This window comes from Schistocerca americana, chromosome X, assembly GCF_021461395.2.
Source record: "Schistocerca americana isolate TAMUIC-IGC-003095 chromosome X, iqSchAmer2.1, whole genome shotgun sequence".
NCBI classification, from domain to species: domain Eukaryota; kingdom Metazoa; phylum Arthropoda; class Insecta; order Orthoptera; family Acrididae; genus Schistocerca; species Schistocerca americana.
In genome coordinates, this window is record NC_060130.1 from 773,806,613 (window position 1) to 773,821,547 (window position 14,935).

The window sequence follows — 14,935 nt, forward strand, 5'->3', positions numbered from 1 at the left end:
TGTATGCAGGGCTTGGCAATAAATTAGAGTGACAGAAGTGGGAGCTGCAGATTGCAAGCATACAGAAAAATAGCAGTTCTTTTTGTGCATCAGGCAAGGCATGACCATATTAGTGGCAGAAAGAGTACAAAATGGTAATCTGAGGATCCTGGGGTTAAGTTCATATGTGGAAACTATTTATTTATTTTCAGTTTTTTTTTTTTGCAAATATACCAAAATAATGATCAATATGGTGTTTTTACGAATATTTTCAAAAGAGGCATGAAAATAAAAAGCAAAGGAAAATTTGGGATCACAAATAAATTTTCAAGAAAGGATTGTACTTACAGCATCCATGAGGACTCTGCAAATAATATTTCAAGACTGGATTGTATATAAAATGTCCATGACTTTGTATTGTGTTAGTTTCATTTTGACCTCCCAGAAGACTGCATTAAAATACATTCCATTGTATATTACCAGCTATCGTCGTCAATATTTTCCGAAATTTGTACTGTGCATAGTTTACTGCCAGACTGTGCAATGAGACAGAACCTCTTATGAATGTAAACCATGCCTGTTTGTTTATAGAAACTATAAAGCAACCATGTAACAGTAAAAATGCAGCATTTATAACATGTGCAAGAAGCAAGAATTACTGCTTCCTCTGTTTTTACGATGAATATTTCCCCAACACATGTAAATTATCAACTTCAAAATAATAAAGGTATCTAATTTTATATATAAAGTTCTTGTGTATGCCTTACAAACACTTCTTGGAAATTTATTTGCAATCTCAAATTTTTCTTTGTCTTTCTTTTTGATGCCTTTCATGAAAATATTTTAATATTAATAAGTAAAATATATTTAGCTTTATTTCAGTTTATATTCTGTGTAAGTAACACTAAAGCTGAAAGTAAAAAAAAAAATAAATAAATAAAAGTGGCAGCATCAGGACTCGACCTGATGACCATCAGATTACTCTTCTGTAAACTTTCCACTGCGCAAACCACTGCCTGGAAACTACACTGACAGAAATGGCCCATGCCTGGCCATCTGGAGTTTCTACTCCTGTCCCTTTCATTGCTGGCTGAGCTCTGCATATACCATAAATGTGAACAACTTTGGTGATGATGAATAGGTGTGGTCCCATTGTTAGTTATATATTCATTCACAGAACTGTAAAATGAAACTCTTTTTTCCACACTGAAAGGTATATTACACAGGCCATAGAAGTTGCATATTGACAAGGAGAAAAATTCACAAGAGAAAGACAAACAGCTTCATTGAGGTTTTCTTTCATAAGTAAACAAACTGCTTACAAAACTTTAACTCATGAACTGATACTGGATACATACTTTTTCCAGAAGACTGAAACATGATTTTCAATATAGCATTTAAAATTAATTAATTGGAGAATGGGTAAGACAAATACCAATATGAATGACTATATACAAGTTAGAACCAGCCTGGTGATCACCCCTCAGTTTTTGGGTAGTGGTGATTCGTACAGAAGTCTTATGTACCTTTTTAGAGTACGCTTCTCATTGATATGCCTCTTGGTACAAGGTATTTGCAGCACATTGTTTGAATGACTCAAGGTATTCTTTAAAATAGTTTGAACTAACAATCAAATGTTTATGTTAATATTGCTTTGAGGTTCGCCAGCACAGTGAGAGACCTATTAATTTCATAAATACCATACTTCTATGACCAGAGTTATGGGGTGTGATGTATGCAAGCACTGATTGGGATCTGGGAGGGGGTGGGGTGGAGGGGGAGGGGATGGCAAATTGCTCACATGAATCACACATGATGAAGCTTAAGAACCCATGTGGAATAAAATTATCGTTCACTACTGCAGATCTTCCACAAAAACAGGAGCAGTGAGGATGTATTCTTTTCAGATTTCAGTCCTTGTGTATGTTATTTTCTGTTTTGCATATATTTGGTTGTAGTTATATGCATCACATTTATGGATTTCGTGGTTGTCCCATTTGGTCACTCTGTTCCACCAGTACTAAATTATGATATTCACTATGATTTGCAGTAGCAGTAGCATCATGCTAAGTTCATAAGGTCTCATTGCACTGCCTTCCATGTGATGAGCATAATCTGAGAGTAGTCTGAGGATAAACTGAGGCGGAGCTGTATGTAGTGTGACCTGAAAGGACACACTGTGGAATCACAGTTTCAGGGAGTGAGGTGATACAAATTCAGTTTCCTCTGGTGGCACATGTAGCGCCACCTGGCAGCATGTGGTGAGCCAGTTTAAATGTCTCTTCTAAGGAGATGTAAGTTGTGTATGATGAGCCATATGTAGTTGACAAAGATGCTATCAATATTGTGGGAAGAAGGGCTGAGAGTGAGAGGGATATTGCCATGTATTGCAGTCAGACTGCAACTATGTTGACAGCAACACTATTGCAGCCAAACATTGTAATACAACATATGAAAATGCACCTGTAGACATACAATACAGAACTCTGTGTGAGTGCACCATTTAGAGTTCCACTAGAGAGGTTATCTGTCAATGCTGACTCATGTTGTTTATTATCTAAACCACTTTCAACCTAGAAGCCATTTTCTGTAGTCCGGTGACACAAGAAACAGTATGAAGAAACACACTTGCCAGCATTACAGCAACAAATTAAATAAACACCTAAGCATGTTGCATGCTGTGAAGGCAGAATGGAATAGGTTGTAGGAGCTGGGAGGTCATTGTAGCAGTGCCGTAAAGCCACTGATTGACACCGATGGTTGCTCTTAAAAAAATCAAATGGTTCAGCAAAATCTGTGGTAATTCCAAGTCCACCATAACTGTACAATGTAAAATAGACTTATATACAAATCCTTGCTGAGACAACATAGTAACCAGGTTTGCCAAAGATCACTATTTTTCTAAAATAGAGTTGAAAGATGCATTCTTACAACTGCCTCTGGATATGGAACCACTGTTGCTAGTTTTTAATTTGCCTTTTTGGTTTGTGCCAATAAAAAAAGGCTACTAACTGAGTTGGCCAGCAATCTTTGAATCTTTGAAAAGTATATGGAACAATTAATTCAGGGAATACTACAAAATGCAAAATTATCTGGCTGATGCAGTAACATGGGATACATACGAGTAGATGCTCAAAACAGCTGCAGGCTCATTTTGAAAGACTCTAGTAAAGTAGCTTTGTTAGCACAATCAGTGCAGTTTGTTTGTTCCCATTGTAGGATATATATAGATAAATACTGTCGTTATTGAGAAAAATGAATTTTTATGCCATGTTTATGCCCTAGGTGACACAAGTTACATACCCACTAAACAAGCTTAAAAAAGGGGGTAAGTTCAAGTTGTTAGACACATGCCAGAAGGCATTAAGGAGCCCAGGAATTGTCTCAAGGCAGCTTCCCGTTTGACAACTTGGAAGCCAGGCACATGTGTACCTCTTGTGATAGATACATCATAATGTGGCATTGGTGTTATCTTGTTGCATCAAATGCTATGTGGCACAGAGCAACTGATTTGTCTAAAAAAACAGTGACTCAAGAGAATTACTCATAATTTGAAAAAGAGACATTTGCAATTGTCTATGGAATAATGAAGTTCCATGGCTATCTGTATGGTAAGAATTTCAGCTCTTAATGGGTCATAAGACCCTTTTCTCATTGTTCAACCAATTATCTAAATCACCAGAGGAACTGGTGAAGTGTCTGGAGCAGCAGCCTCTTTTCCACAGTAATCATAATCACAAAATACATTTTCTTCGTATCCCATAACACACAATAAACATCCAGTCATGGGTTCCAATCACTGGCATACACCACCTTATTGTTACAGAAAGACTGTTGTGTTAATGATGAAGGGTATCTAACGGAGTAATGGGCACTTCAGAATAACAGGCTGGGAGGTGAAAACTGTCCAGCAATGAGATGAAAAAAATTGAATTCATGTCTTGGATGTCTGAATTTCAGAATGATTTTATGTGATGTATTTCAAAACATCTGCCCTATCTAGTTAAGGAAAAAACAAGGCTACATCTTGTAGTGGCTAATATCTAGATCATGAGTATCCAGACATTTATTTATAAAGCAAGCAGAAGTGCAGAGTTGACTTGTTAGTCAGGAGAAGAAAGTCTCTGTCTGAGTTTGCAGATATGAACAGTACTTTCTGTTTGGTGACATATGATATTCAGCTTATAGTAGTACTTACTTCTTATTCCATTTTGTTCCTGTGATATGTTTGATAAACAATAATGTATATATTTATTTTTAATTCCTGTTGCATCACCTTCAAACTACTGTAATTCTTTTCCTCAAAGCGTACCAGCATGGAGATTATTGATCAAATGCTCAAGGTACTGAAAAATCCAGTGCAATGAGTATACTTATTGCAGTCACACTACAGCCAAAAGCCCTGGAGCAAAAATCCTTAAAAATTGTGAAAACTGCGATACTGAAAGGGAAATATGTTATTGAAAGGGAACTTAACCACAGATAACAATACACATATGATTTGGATTACAGAACTGTACGGAATGTATGACTTGAGTATTCAGTGTGAATTATTATTTTCAAAAAAGGAAGTTTTCTCTATTCTGTGTTGTGCTTTTTAGAGGGAATTGAAAAATAAATTGTGATAAAAAGAAATTAACTGGAGTGCAATTGATTAAAAGAAGCAGCCAAGTAAAGAAAATGATTATTTTAAATTAACACACAACACAGATAAATTTACCACTAAGAGAGAGAAAATTAATAATTAAAGATTTTTTCTAACCTGCTTTGATACCGTGGAGTGGACTGACCACGCACATTGTTTATTGGCCGTATGTTGATCATTGATATTACGCGTTATGCGCAGAAGTGCTGTCTGGAAACTCCATTTACAGATCGCCTTAACAGATCTCAGGGACACATGAATACTTGCTACAAATTCGAACATCAATGATGTCCTGCAATGGCCAAATGGCCAGCAAATGATATGTCGGCAGTCTTGCAGTTCTCCTAGCTGGAACATAGAAAAGTTGTCAGGCAAGGTTAATGCTGTTGAAATGAAACATTGGTAAACAATAACAATTATTCATATATTGATGATACTTTTACACAAATAAGTACTTTACACACCTTGAAAATGTCTTTCAAGTACAAAATCATTCAAGAGAGTGATAATTAAGAGGGAAAGATATCTAGAGAGAGCGACCGGATGCTGCTCATATAAAAAATGTTCAAGAGACTTTGCTGCACTCCTTTCTGGCATGGCTGATCGCATGAAATTTTATTGGTGATGCCACTTGTGCTGTGTCTGATGCATTATTTGCCATTTGAAAAATACAGTTGCTGTCACATTTAAGAATTAATTGCAATTTATAGACAATACATGGAATTAATACAAAAATACAGCATTTCTTACATAGGTTTACATAAATTATTTTAGTTTTGGGCCTTAAATTTATAGACACATAAAAAGAAATGTTTTAAGTGCATTGCAAAACACTCATGATGTGATGAGACTCTTTAAATGTTGTGCAATGGATTCGAAGAGAGCATACATATGTTATTGAAATTCACCACCCATGTATTTTGTATGTGTCCACAAAACAAAAATAATTTATAAATCAGTGTTTACCTTCTTCTTTTTTTAGAAAAATGTTGCAGTTCTCCCTTTGGAGACTGGACTTTCAGGAGTTTATGATTTTCTTCATTAATTTAAAGTTTCATTTTGGGGTCATTGGGCTCTTAGTTTGGTCCATTAGACATCCATACTAACATTTAATTTTTGATGGTGGATAGTGGAAGAGTATTTACCTAACTGAACTTCACCTTCTTTCCACAGATTCCTATGTAAATTCCCAGAGTATCTTTGTTACACATTCATTTGGATTGTACTGACTGTTATGATTCTCACTGTGTCACTGACTTCATTTTAGGCCTACTTGATAAGGACTCCAAATAAACAAGCAGTACTAGCGCTGGTCTGATAAATAATTGTGTATGTTGACAACATTACCAGTCTTATTATGCTTACTTTAAGCACACCTAGTACTTCTGGTGAAATTTTGCCCTCCATTATAACATACTGAGAGACATTAGGGGTTGGGTTGTTTTGGGGGAAGAGACCAAACTGCGAGGTCATCGGTCTCATAGAGACATTAGGTCTTGAAGGAAACCACATATCTGTATAGATACTCAGTATGTAGTACATTAAGGACTGCTTGTTGTAGATATCAGATGATGAGAATTTACAACTTACTTTGTATCTGTTATTACATTACAACATGGACACATTTAGCACATTTGGTGCAAAACATTGGTACCAGTAAACCCTATAATTAAGATATTTTGCAACATAATTTTATGGGATTTGATTTTCAGATCATAAGCCATTGCCTACTCTAAATCGAATTCCTGGATTGAAGCTGTCTGGTCAGGCATTTGCTGATACCCTCATGGTGTTTGAGTTCCTGCATAACTTTGGGGAGACTCTTGGATTTGGTAAGATAATTGGTTTTACAAAAATGTGTTGGTTTATATTTGCAATTCTTGTGTTACTACATTTTCTTTTTTTAAATATAATTGCAGATATGGACAGCTTGCCTAGTCTAAACAGTTTGCAGATGGCTCTCTTGAATGATGAAGAGGCAGAAGAAGAATTACTTTCAGTGATGACACATTTATTGGTCTGTGCAATTGAAGACCCTGGCATTCCAAATCCTGCTCGCCATACCACTATACTGGGACAATCATTAAAGCAAGCTGATATTACACATGCAAACTTATCTGAAATTCTGAGAATATATCTCTATGCAAATGCTACTGGTGAGGTTAAGGCACTCACAGGTGTGTGTTAGAGAAGAAAAATATTCTTTTATTGTGATTGTATCTGTAAGTAAGTTGTGTAACTAATTTTGCAGAATTTACTAATTCTAGTTTATGGTGTGTAAAAAACATAGATATCCACAGAGAGTCACAAAAACCTAATTTTCCCAATTTTTCAGTAAAATACCCTCTTTCATTTGTCCCACATGGTGGACTTCGAACATTAAAAATTATTTGTTATGGAGCCTTGACTTACAATAATTCACTTTACAGATTTTTCATTGCAGGATCAAAGGATATAAATGAAGAAAATTTGGACTCTAACTTGATGTACTGAACTTCATCTTTAATTAAAAAAGATATCTACCTTAATTAATGAGACATTGTTGTGAATTATACAGAAATTTATTGTACATTATTTGATGCTGTACTGCTATTTGGAAAAAAGTAGTTAAGTCTGATACAAGGCTATATTCCCTCCATTAGCAAAATTGTAGAATATTTCTGTAATACAAGCCTCAAGATAGCAGATTGCTTTAAAGTGCTTGCTTCTGGGACACAGGGAGGCACAGTGACCCCATATTGAACCTGCTTCATGAGTTAATGATGGGAACTGGTGTGCCGGCCAGCCTGGATATGGTTTTTAGACAGTTTTCCACATCCACTTAGGTAAATACTGGACTAGTCCCCAAGTCCCGCCTTAGATACGTGATGTGCAAACACTTTGGAAAACAATGTCACATTTGACCATGTGATGTACACTAGACACAGACACTAGACAGGTTTCTCATTGAGGAGGTGGGTTGATGAGGGGAAGGGGATTCCAACAGTAACATTACAAGCCTTTGAGAGGGGCAAGTGGTGATCCCATCATAATAAAATCCTGTATAGGGTATAATTGGTGCTCAGTGGACATAGGAGACAGACTGTACCAATCCCTACCTGGCACAGGCTGGATATAGGACACCGTAATGGAAGGAAGAACTTCTGTAATACATGCCACTTTTTTTTAAATTTTAATAGTTTCAGTAGGATAAATATAATGTAATATTTGGAGACTGAGAATTCTGTATAGTATGCTTCTGTGTTGAGATTTATCATTTGAAGCCAATGCACCCCTAAAATTCATTACTTTTGCTTTCCTGAACTGAAAGAGTTCTTTGGTTATGTGTGTCCTCTGTTTAGGAGTCCTTGCCTCTTTATTAGGCAGCAACATCACGTCTGCTGTCTTACATACTATCAGTTGCTGAGTGTGGCGGCAAAGACTCTTTCAGCCAACTTTGTTGTAATTGAATGAGTGCCACACACTAATGAGCAGTTGAGTTGCAGACATGTATCTTTAAAAAACAGGATGTATGTGGTTGGGCATTATAGTCATATATTGTTTGCCAGTTACAGCCAATGACAGAGTATTAGGGTCTCCCATTTTATCCCAATTAAATACCTGTGCATGAAAATACCTCTACAATCTTCCAGAAACATGACATGTTCGTAGGGATCCTTACAAATACACTTGTAAGGGGTTTGATAATTAGACAAACATATTTTCACAAGTGAAAAGCACAGTTTGCAATGCCTCCAGTCTGCTACTATAATTCATTTTCACGTTTGAGGTGGCAACCCCACTTGCCAACTGACTAAATTCCGATATTTATAATTGTAATCTACTAATGTCACCAACAGCCAAGCCTACCAAGTCTTCCCGACATTCCCATACAAAGATCTAAGCAAGCTTGGAACCTCCTAACCTGACTATTAGTGAGGCTAAAATGAAGAAATAGCTCTCTACTCTTATGCATTTCATTAGAGGTAATGTGAACTGTAGTGACAGCCAAACTTACCTTATGTCTCTATGTAACTTAGTAGCAATAGGTTCACCTATATTCTGATGTAATTGTTGTAGCAATTCATCAGTATTTCCTTGTTGTTCAATACCCCTCCTGCAAAGTTTGTATATCAGTTTTCTTCCCACTAGTAAGCCCTATCTCACACAACACCACTAGTCTTTCTGAACACTGTTAACAGGAAGAATACCTTGTGTTTTTATATGTCATTCTGCACAACAGCTACGGTCTTTTTGCTCTGCTACCAGCTTTTTTTTACACTGGCTGGTAGTGTGAGAGATACATGGGTAAATGAAGCAGAGAATCACTAGTTAACATTTATTAACTAAGTATTACAAATTATGATAATAAAAATTAAATAGCTTCAAGCCATAATGACTACTTATATTCCAAATATGTTGGCTGACTTGATAGTTTACACTGAAAACAATGAATAGCTGCCTTCAGTACTTGGAAATGAGCATTGCTTTGTACCTTACAGGTAGCCAGTTGCATATGGTACTTGCTGATCATCCATTTAACTGCTATACACAAGGGACACTCTGCACATTCGAAGATAGGTCACATCACATTAGAATTTAGTCAAGATATAAGGTTACACTACCTCTCCATGAATCCCTACCATGCTCTCATGCATGGGGCAGCTAAATTCCTTCTACCCACACATGTAAGGTACAAAATATTTTAATTACACACTCCCATATCGGAGGTTAAACTTGAATAGCCATGCTAGTGAATGAGCTTAAAATAACACTTCGTAAAATGACTAACCTGTGCAGAATCACCTAAACTTCCAAAATCCTGAGACAACCACAAATAACATGCAACTAATTAACAACAACAAAATTCTTGCTTAAAATAAATGCTTATAGGAGGTAATTATTCCTGCCCACCCCTGTGATCCAGAATTTTATGAAAGTTTAACACTGAAGACATGAGGGTTAACTCTAGCCCAAAATGCAATTCCTTACAAACAGACAATGTGCCATTCACACACTACAGCTACAGTGACAACAAGTTCCATCATACCACTGACCCCAGTGCATAACCATAATGACTGTACTCAATCTGGAGTGGCACAGCATGCAAGCACTGTTCTAGGCCACTTTTGAAGCCAGCACCATCAGTCTGAAAACAATCCCCAGGGTCATCCTGACAGATCCAAGTCTGAGACCTATGAAAAAGACCTTGCCCAAAGTGCAGTCTACAGTTAGGAAGCCATAGACAGAGAACAGCCAGAATGTGCCACTTGCATTCCATATGTGGCCAAGTGGAGTGCATCAATTCTCAACATATTCCCTCCTAGGAATCCAAATACTCACAAACAGGTGCACCAAAGTTTTGTTAAGAAGCTTTGTTTTGTAAATTCACAGCACAGTCCACTACACTGTGTTCCAGGGCAGATGGAGAAAAACTGTTTGCTGCAGGTACCATCACAATCAGTAATCCACTGTGCCACTTCTTTCCAAATAGGTCAATCGCCCTTGGAGCCATCACTCACTAGCCACTTGCAGCAGTCAATTTACTATTCCACCAGGCAACCTTCCTGTTCAGACACTCATTAGTAACTATCTCCCTGGCCACTATGGCCTTCCTGTGCAGCTTCGTCACCCACAGGGCATTATGCCTAGGAGACAAAGACTGCAAACAGCTCTCAACAATGAAAATGTGTCGCAAGGTGGTGCAGTCTACTGCTGGACAACTTGTTTGGTGTAAATGGAATGAATTATGCACATAAACCTTCCTTGTGAATCAGTCTGTCTGTTAATGAAAACTATATCAAAGTCCATGCAGTTTTTAGTATAACTTATTTATAATATCTATAGTTTCTGATCAGGTTTTGCCACTCCCTAATGTAGTGGCAGCTGTTTACTTTACTGCTTTTCCCACCAGATACTGCTCGTCTGTAGCTGAGCATATCATAGCTCTCATTATTGCCGTGAGATGTCACTCCAAACGCTAATTAAATATGGAACAGACAACAATACTTATATTACACATGCATCATTACTATAATTACAGATTAAATACTACTAAAACTTCCTCAAGAATCAGTCTGTCTAAAAAAAATCTCTCCAAGACAGACATAAATATACCACTGTCAAGCCACTTCACAAAATAACAGTAGTTAAGAATTACCAACCCATCTTATCATTGTCTGTATTTTATTTACTTATTTTTCCTTGATCATGCACAATACAATTAGCTAACATTTAGTGCAAAAGAATATTCTCAGTAGTGACGTATTTGAATGTACTTGATAGATACACACAAATTATTACCATTAAGGAATATTTTACGAAACTAACATTTTAGATTGTGTTGACCATGATATGATACTGCAGACTTTGATATATTATGGAATATTAGACACAGCAGGTTCATAGCTTTTACCTTATCTACATGATGGAAAAATTATGTTTATCAGTTCCATATACATCTCATAACAATAGCTTCGTGAATTTGATACAGAAGAATTGATATACCACAGTGTTCCATTTTGGGTCCTGTTTTCTGATGCACATAGATGATCTTGCACTTAGATTTTAAAATGATGCAACTATTTCATTTTTGTCGTTGTTTCAAGAATAAGAATTAAAAATCTTCCAGTTCTCTTACTGAAAGGGTAACTAGCAAAATGTTTGTAAACATAAGGAAAAAAGCTATCATTAAAATTTGGAAAACTCAGTAACAGTTCGGTCCTTCTCGTAGAATTCCAGAAACTGTAGACCAGACCATCGTCTATGCAAACAGTATAAAACACAAGAAGTAGTTAGTGCTCAGTTTTTAGCAGTACATACAGCTCAGACTCTGAATTATGGAAATGGAAATGAGCGTTTGGCGTCATTGGCGAGGAGGCTCGGAGCAGGTCCGGCCGCCTTGGTGCAGGTTTTATTACATTCAACGCCACATTGGGTGACCTGCATGCCGGATGGGGATGAAATAATGATGAAGGCAACACAACACCCAGTCCCTGAGTGGAGAAAATCCCCGTCCCAGCTGGGAATAGAACCCAGACCCCTTAGGACGGCAGTCCATCACGCTGACCATTCAGCTATTAAGATAGACACTCTGAATTGTAAAACCCACATATTAGAATTAAATAAGCTGATAAGATCAACTATTTTTGCAATACTAATGGTTATAGCTATATATGATTTGAATACGCAGAAACTGGTTCATTTTGCATATATCTGTTCACTGAAGAGCTATGAAGTAATTCTTTTTTTTTGGGGTGGTAGGAGAAATTTGGCTTTCGATGATGATACTATCAAAACACAGATTCCTCTACTAAGAATTATATCTGATGTTAATTGTAGAAAATCTTCAGGAAATGTATTAATTCACATTTGTTTCACAATACTCATTAATGTTCTTTGCAGTAAACAATTTTTCCTCTTTTCTCAAAAATAGTGGAAGGCATGATTATGATACTGGAACAAAAACGCAAACTTTATAAAGACTTCTATAGTTTAACATTAGCAGAGGAAGAAATTAGATACAAGGGTACATATTTTGAGCAACCTGCCATAACATTTCTATGTTTACATCTACATCCATACTCTGCAAACCACCTGATGGTGTGTCGCAGAGGGTACTTTGAGTGCCTCTATTGGTTGTCCCTTCTATTCCAGTCTCGTGTTTTTCGTGGAAAGAAAGATTGTCGGTATGCCTCTGTGTGGGCTCTAATCTCTCTGATTTTATTCTCATGGTCTCTTCGCGAGATATACGTAGGAGGGAGCTATATACTGCTTGACTCCTCGGTGGAGGTATGTTCTCGAAACTTCAACAAAAGAAAGCCCATACCGAGCTACTGTGCGTCTCTCCTGTAGAGTCTTCCACTGGAGTTTATCTATTGTCTCTGTAATACTTTCGCAATTAATAAATTATCCTGTAATGAAGCGCGCTGCTCTCCGTTGGATCTTGTCTATCTCTTCTATCAACCCTATCTGGTACAGATCCCACACTGGAGAGCAATATTCAAGCAGTGGATGAACAAGTGTCCTGTAACCTACTTCCTTTGTTTTTGAATTGCATTTCCTTAGGATTCTTCCAATGAATCTCAGTCTGGCATCTGCCTTACTGACGATCAACTTTATATGATCATTCCATTTTAAATCACTCCTAATGCCTACTCCCAGATAATTTATGGAATTAACTGCTTCCATTTGCTGACCTGCTATATTGTAGCTAAATGATAAAGGATCTTTCTTTCTATGTATTCACAGCACATTACACTTGTCTACATTGAGATTCAATTGCCATTCCCTGCACCATGCGTCAATTCGTTGCAGATCCTCCAGCATTTCAGTACAATTTTCCATTGTTACAACCTCTCAATATACTACAGTATCATCCACAAAAAGCCTCAGTGAATTTCCAATGTTATCCACAAGGTCATTTATGTATATTGTGAATAGCAACGGTACTACGACACTCCCCTGCCGCACATCTGAAATTACTCTCACTTCGGAAGACTTCTCTCCATTGAGAATGACATGCTGCATTCTGTTGTCTAGGAACTCTTCAATCCAATCACATAGTTGGTCTGATAGCCCATATGCTCTTACTTTGTTCATTAAACGACTGTGGGGAACTGTATCGAACACCTTGCGGAAGTCAAGAAACACGGCATCTACCTGGGAACCCGTGCCTATGGCCCCCTGAGTCTCATGGACGAATAGCACGAGCTGGGTTTCACACGATCGTCTTTTTTGAGACCCATGCTGATTCCTACAGAGTAGATTTCTAGTCTTCAGAAAAGTCATTATACTCGAACATAATATGTGTTCCAAAATTCTACAACTGATCGACGTTAGAGATACAGGTCTATAGTTCTGCACATCTGTTCGACGTCCCTTCTTGAAAATGGGGATGACCTGTGCCCTTTTCCAATCCTTCAGAATGCTACACTCTTCTAGGGACCTATGGTACACCGCTACAAGAATGGGGGCAAGTTCCTTCGCGTACTCTGTGTAAAATCGAACTGGTGTCCCATCAGGTCCAGTGGCCTTTCCTCTTTTGAGCGATTTTAATTGTTTTTCCATCCCTCTGTAATCTATTTTGATATTTACCATTTTGTCATCTGTGAGACAATCTAGAGAAGGAACTACAGTGCAGTCTTCCTCTGTGAAACAGCTTTGGGAAGACATTTAGTATTTCGGCCTTTATTCTGTCATCCTCTGTTTCAGTACCATTTTGGTCACAGAGTGTCTGGACAATTTGTTTTGATCCATCTACCGCTTTGACTTAAGACCAAAATTTCTGAGGATTTTCTGACAAGTCAGCACATAGGACTTTACTTTCGAATTCATTGAACGCCTCTCGTATAGCCCTCCTCACACTACATTTCGCTTCGCGTAATTTTTGTTTGTCTGCAAGGCTTTGGCTATGTTTATGTTTGCTGTGAAATTCCCTTTGTTTCTGCAACAGTTTTCTAACTCGGTTGTTGTACCACGGTGGCTCTTTTCCATCTCTTACGATCTTGCTTGATTTCAAATATGCTGTTAGTATTATAGACCTACTGAAGTTTAAGACTCAATTAAAGAACTTTCTTTTGTGTAGCTCCTCTTACTCTGTATAAGATATCTTGTAGGGACTTCTAAAAGTAATGTGTGTTATGGTATCATATAACTAATTTTAGCAAAGTAATAGTTCATAAAGTAGAGTCATATGTTGTATATAAATGAAATGTAGATCCTTGACTCCTTTCCGCATCCTATAGACTTCTCTCTATGAGAGATATGGGATGTGGTTCATGTTATGTAAAAATTTAGTAGTGGCTGGATTTAATTCAATGAGGAAACCAACTCTTACCTTTTTAAGTAGACATTATGCTTGTCTTTCAAATCTGTGTGTGAAGTCACTACTGCTTCTGGTTTCAGTTCAACTATATTATTCAAGATTTGGTTTCCACTCAAAATCATTACTCTACAAAATCCTTTATATTATTAGTGATTTTAACTTATGTTTTCTGGAAAAGGAAACCTAGAAATCCTATTTTGTTTCATTCGGTTTCAAAAGTTTCACTTTTCCAGAATGTCTGATTTTAGTTAATGAAACAACAAAATTTATAAATATTTGTGATACAGGGTCTTCAAAAAAATATTGAATGCTTTAAGAGATGATAGTACTCATTGAAACAAGAAAAATAAGTCCAATGAACATGGGTCCGGAAAACACATACTTTCCGAGATAAACATATGATTATAGGAAGGGCTGCGCGATGATTGGTTGCATATTTTAGCACAGTCATTGCATTGGTGCTCCATCAAATGTGCTAGCAGGGTATTATGATATCTTACTTACAG

General features: G+C 37.1%; 1 protein-coding gene across 1 annotated transcript in view; it reads left to right on the forward strand.

The window, feature by feature from the left end:
- LOC124556308 (bromodomain adjacent to zinc finger domain protein 2B-like) overlaps positions 1-14,935 on the forward strand; it is a 379,839-nt gene that overhangs the window by 243,129 nt on the left and 121,775 nt on the right. The window contains exons 21-22 of the mRNA XM_047130281.1: positions 6,337-6,456; positions 6,544-6,801. Coding sequence (XP_046986237.1) covers positions 6,337-6,456; positions 6,544-6,801 — 378 coding nt within the window. The remainder of the gene's footprint in view (positions 1-6,336; positions 6,457-6,543; positions 6,802-14,935) is intronic.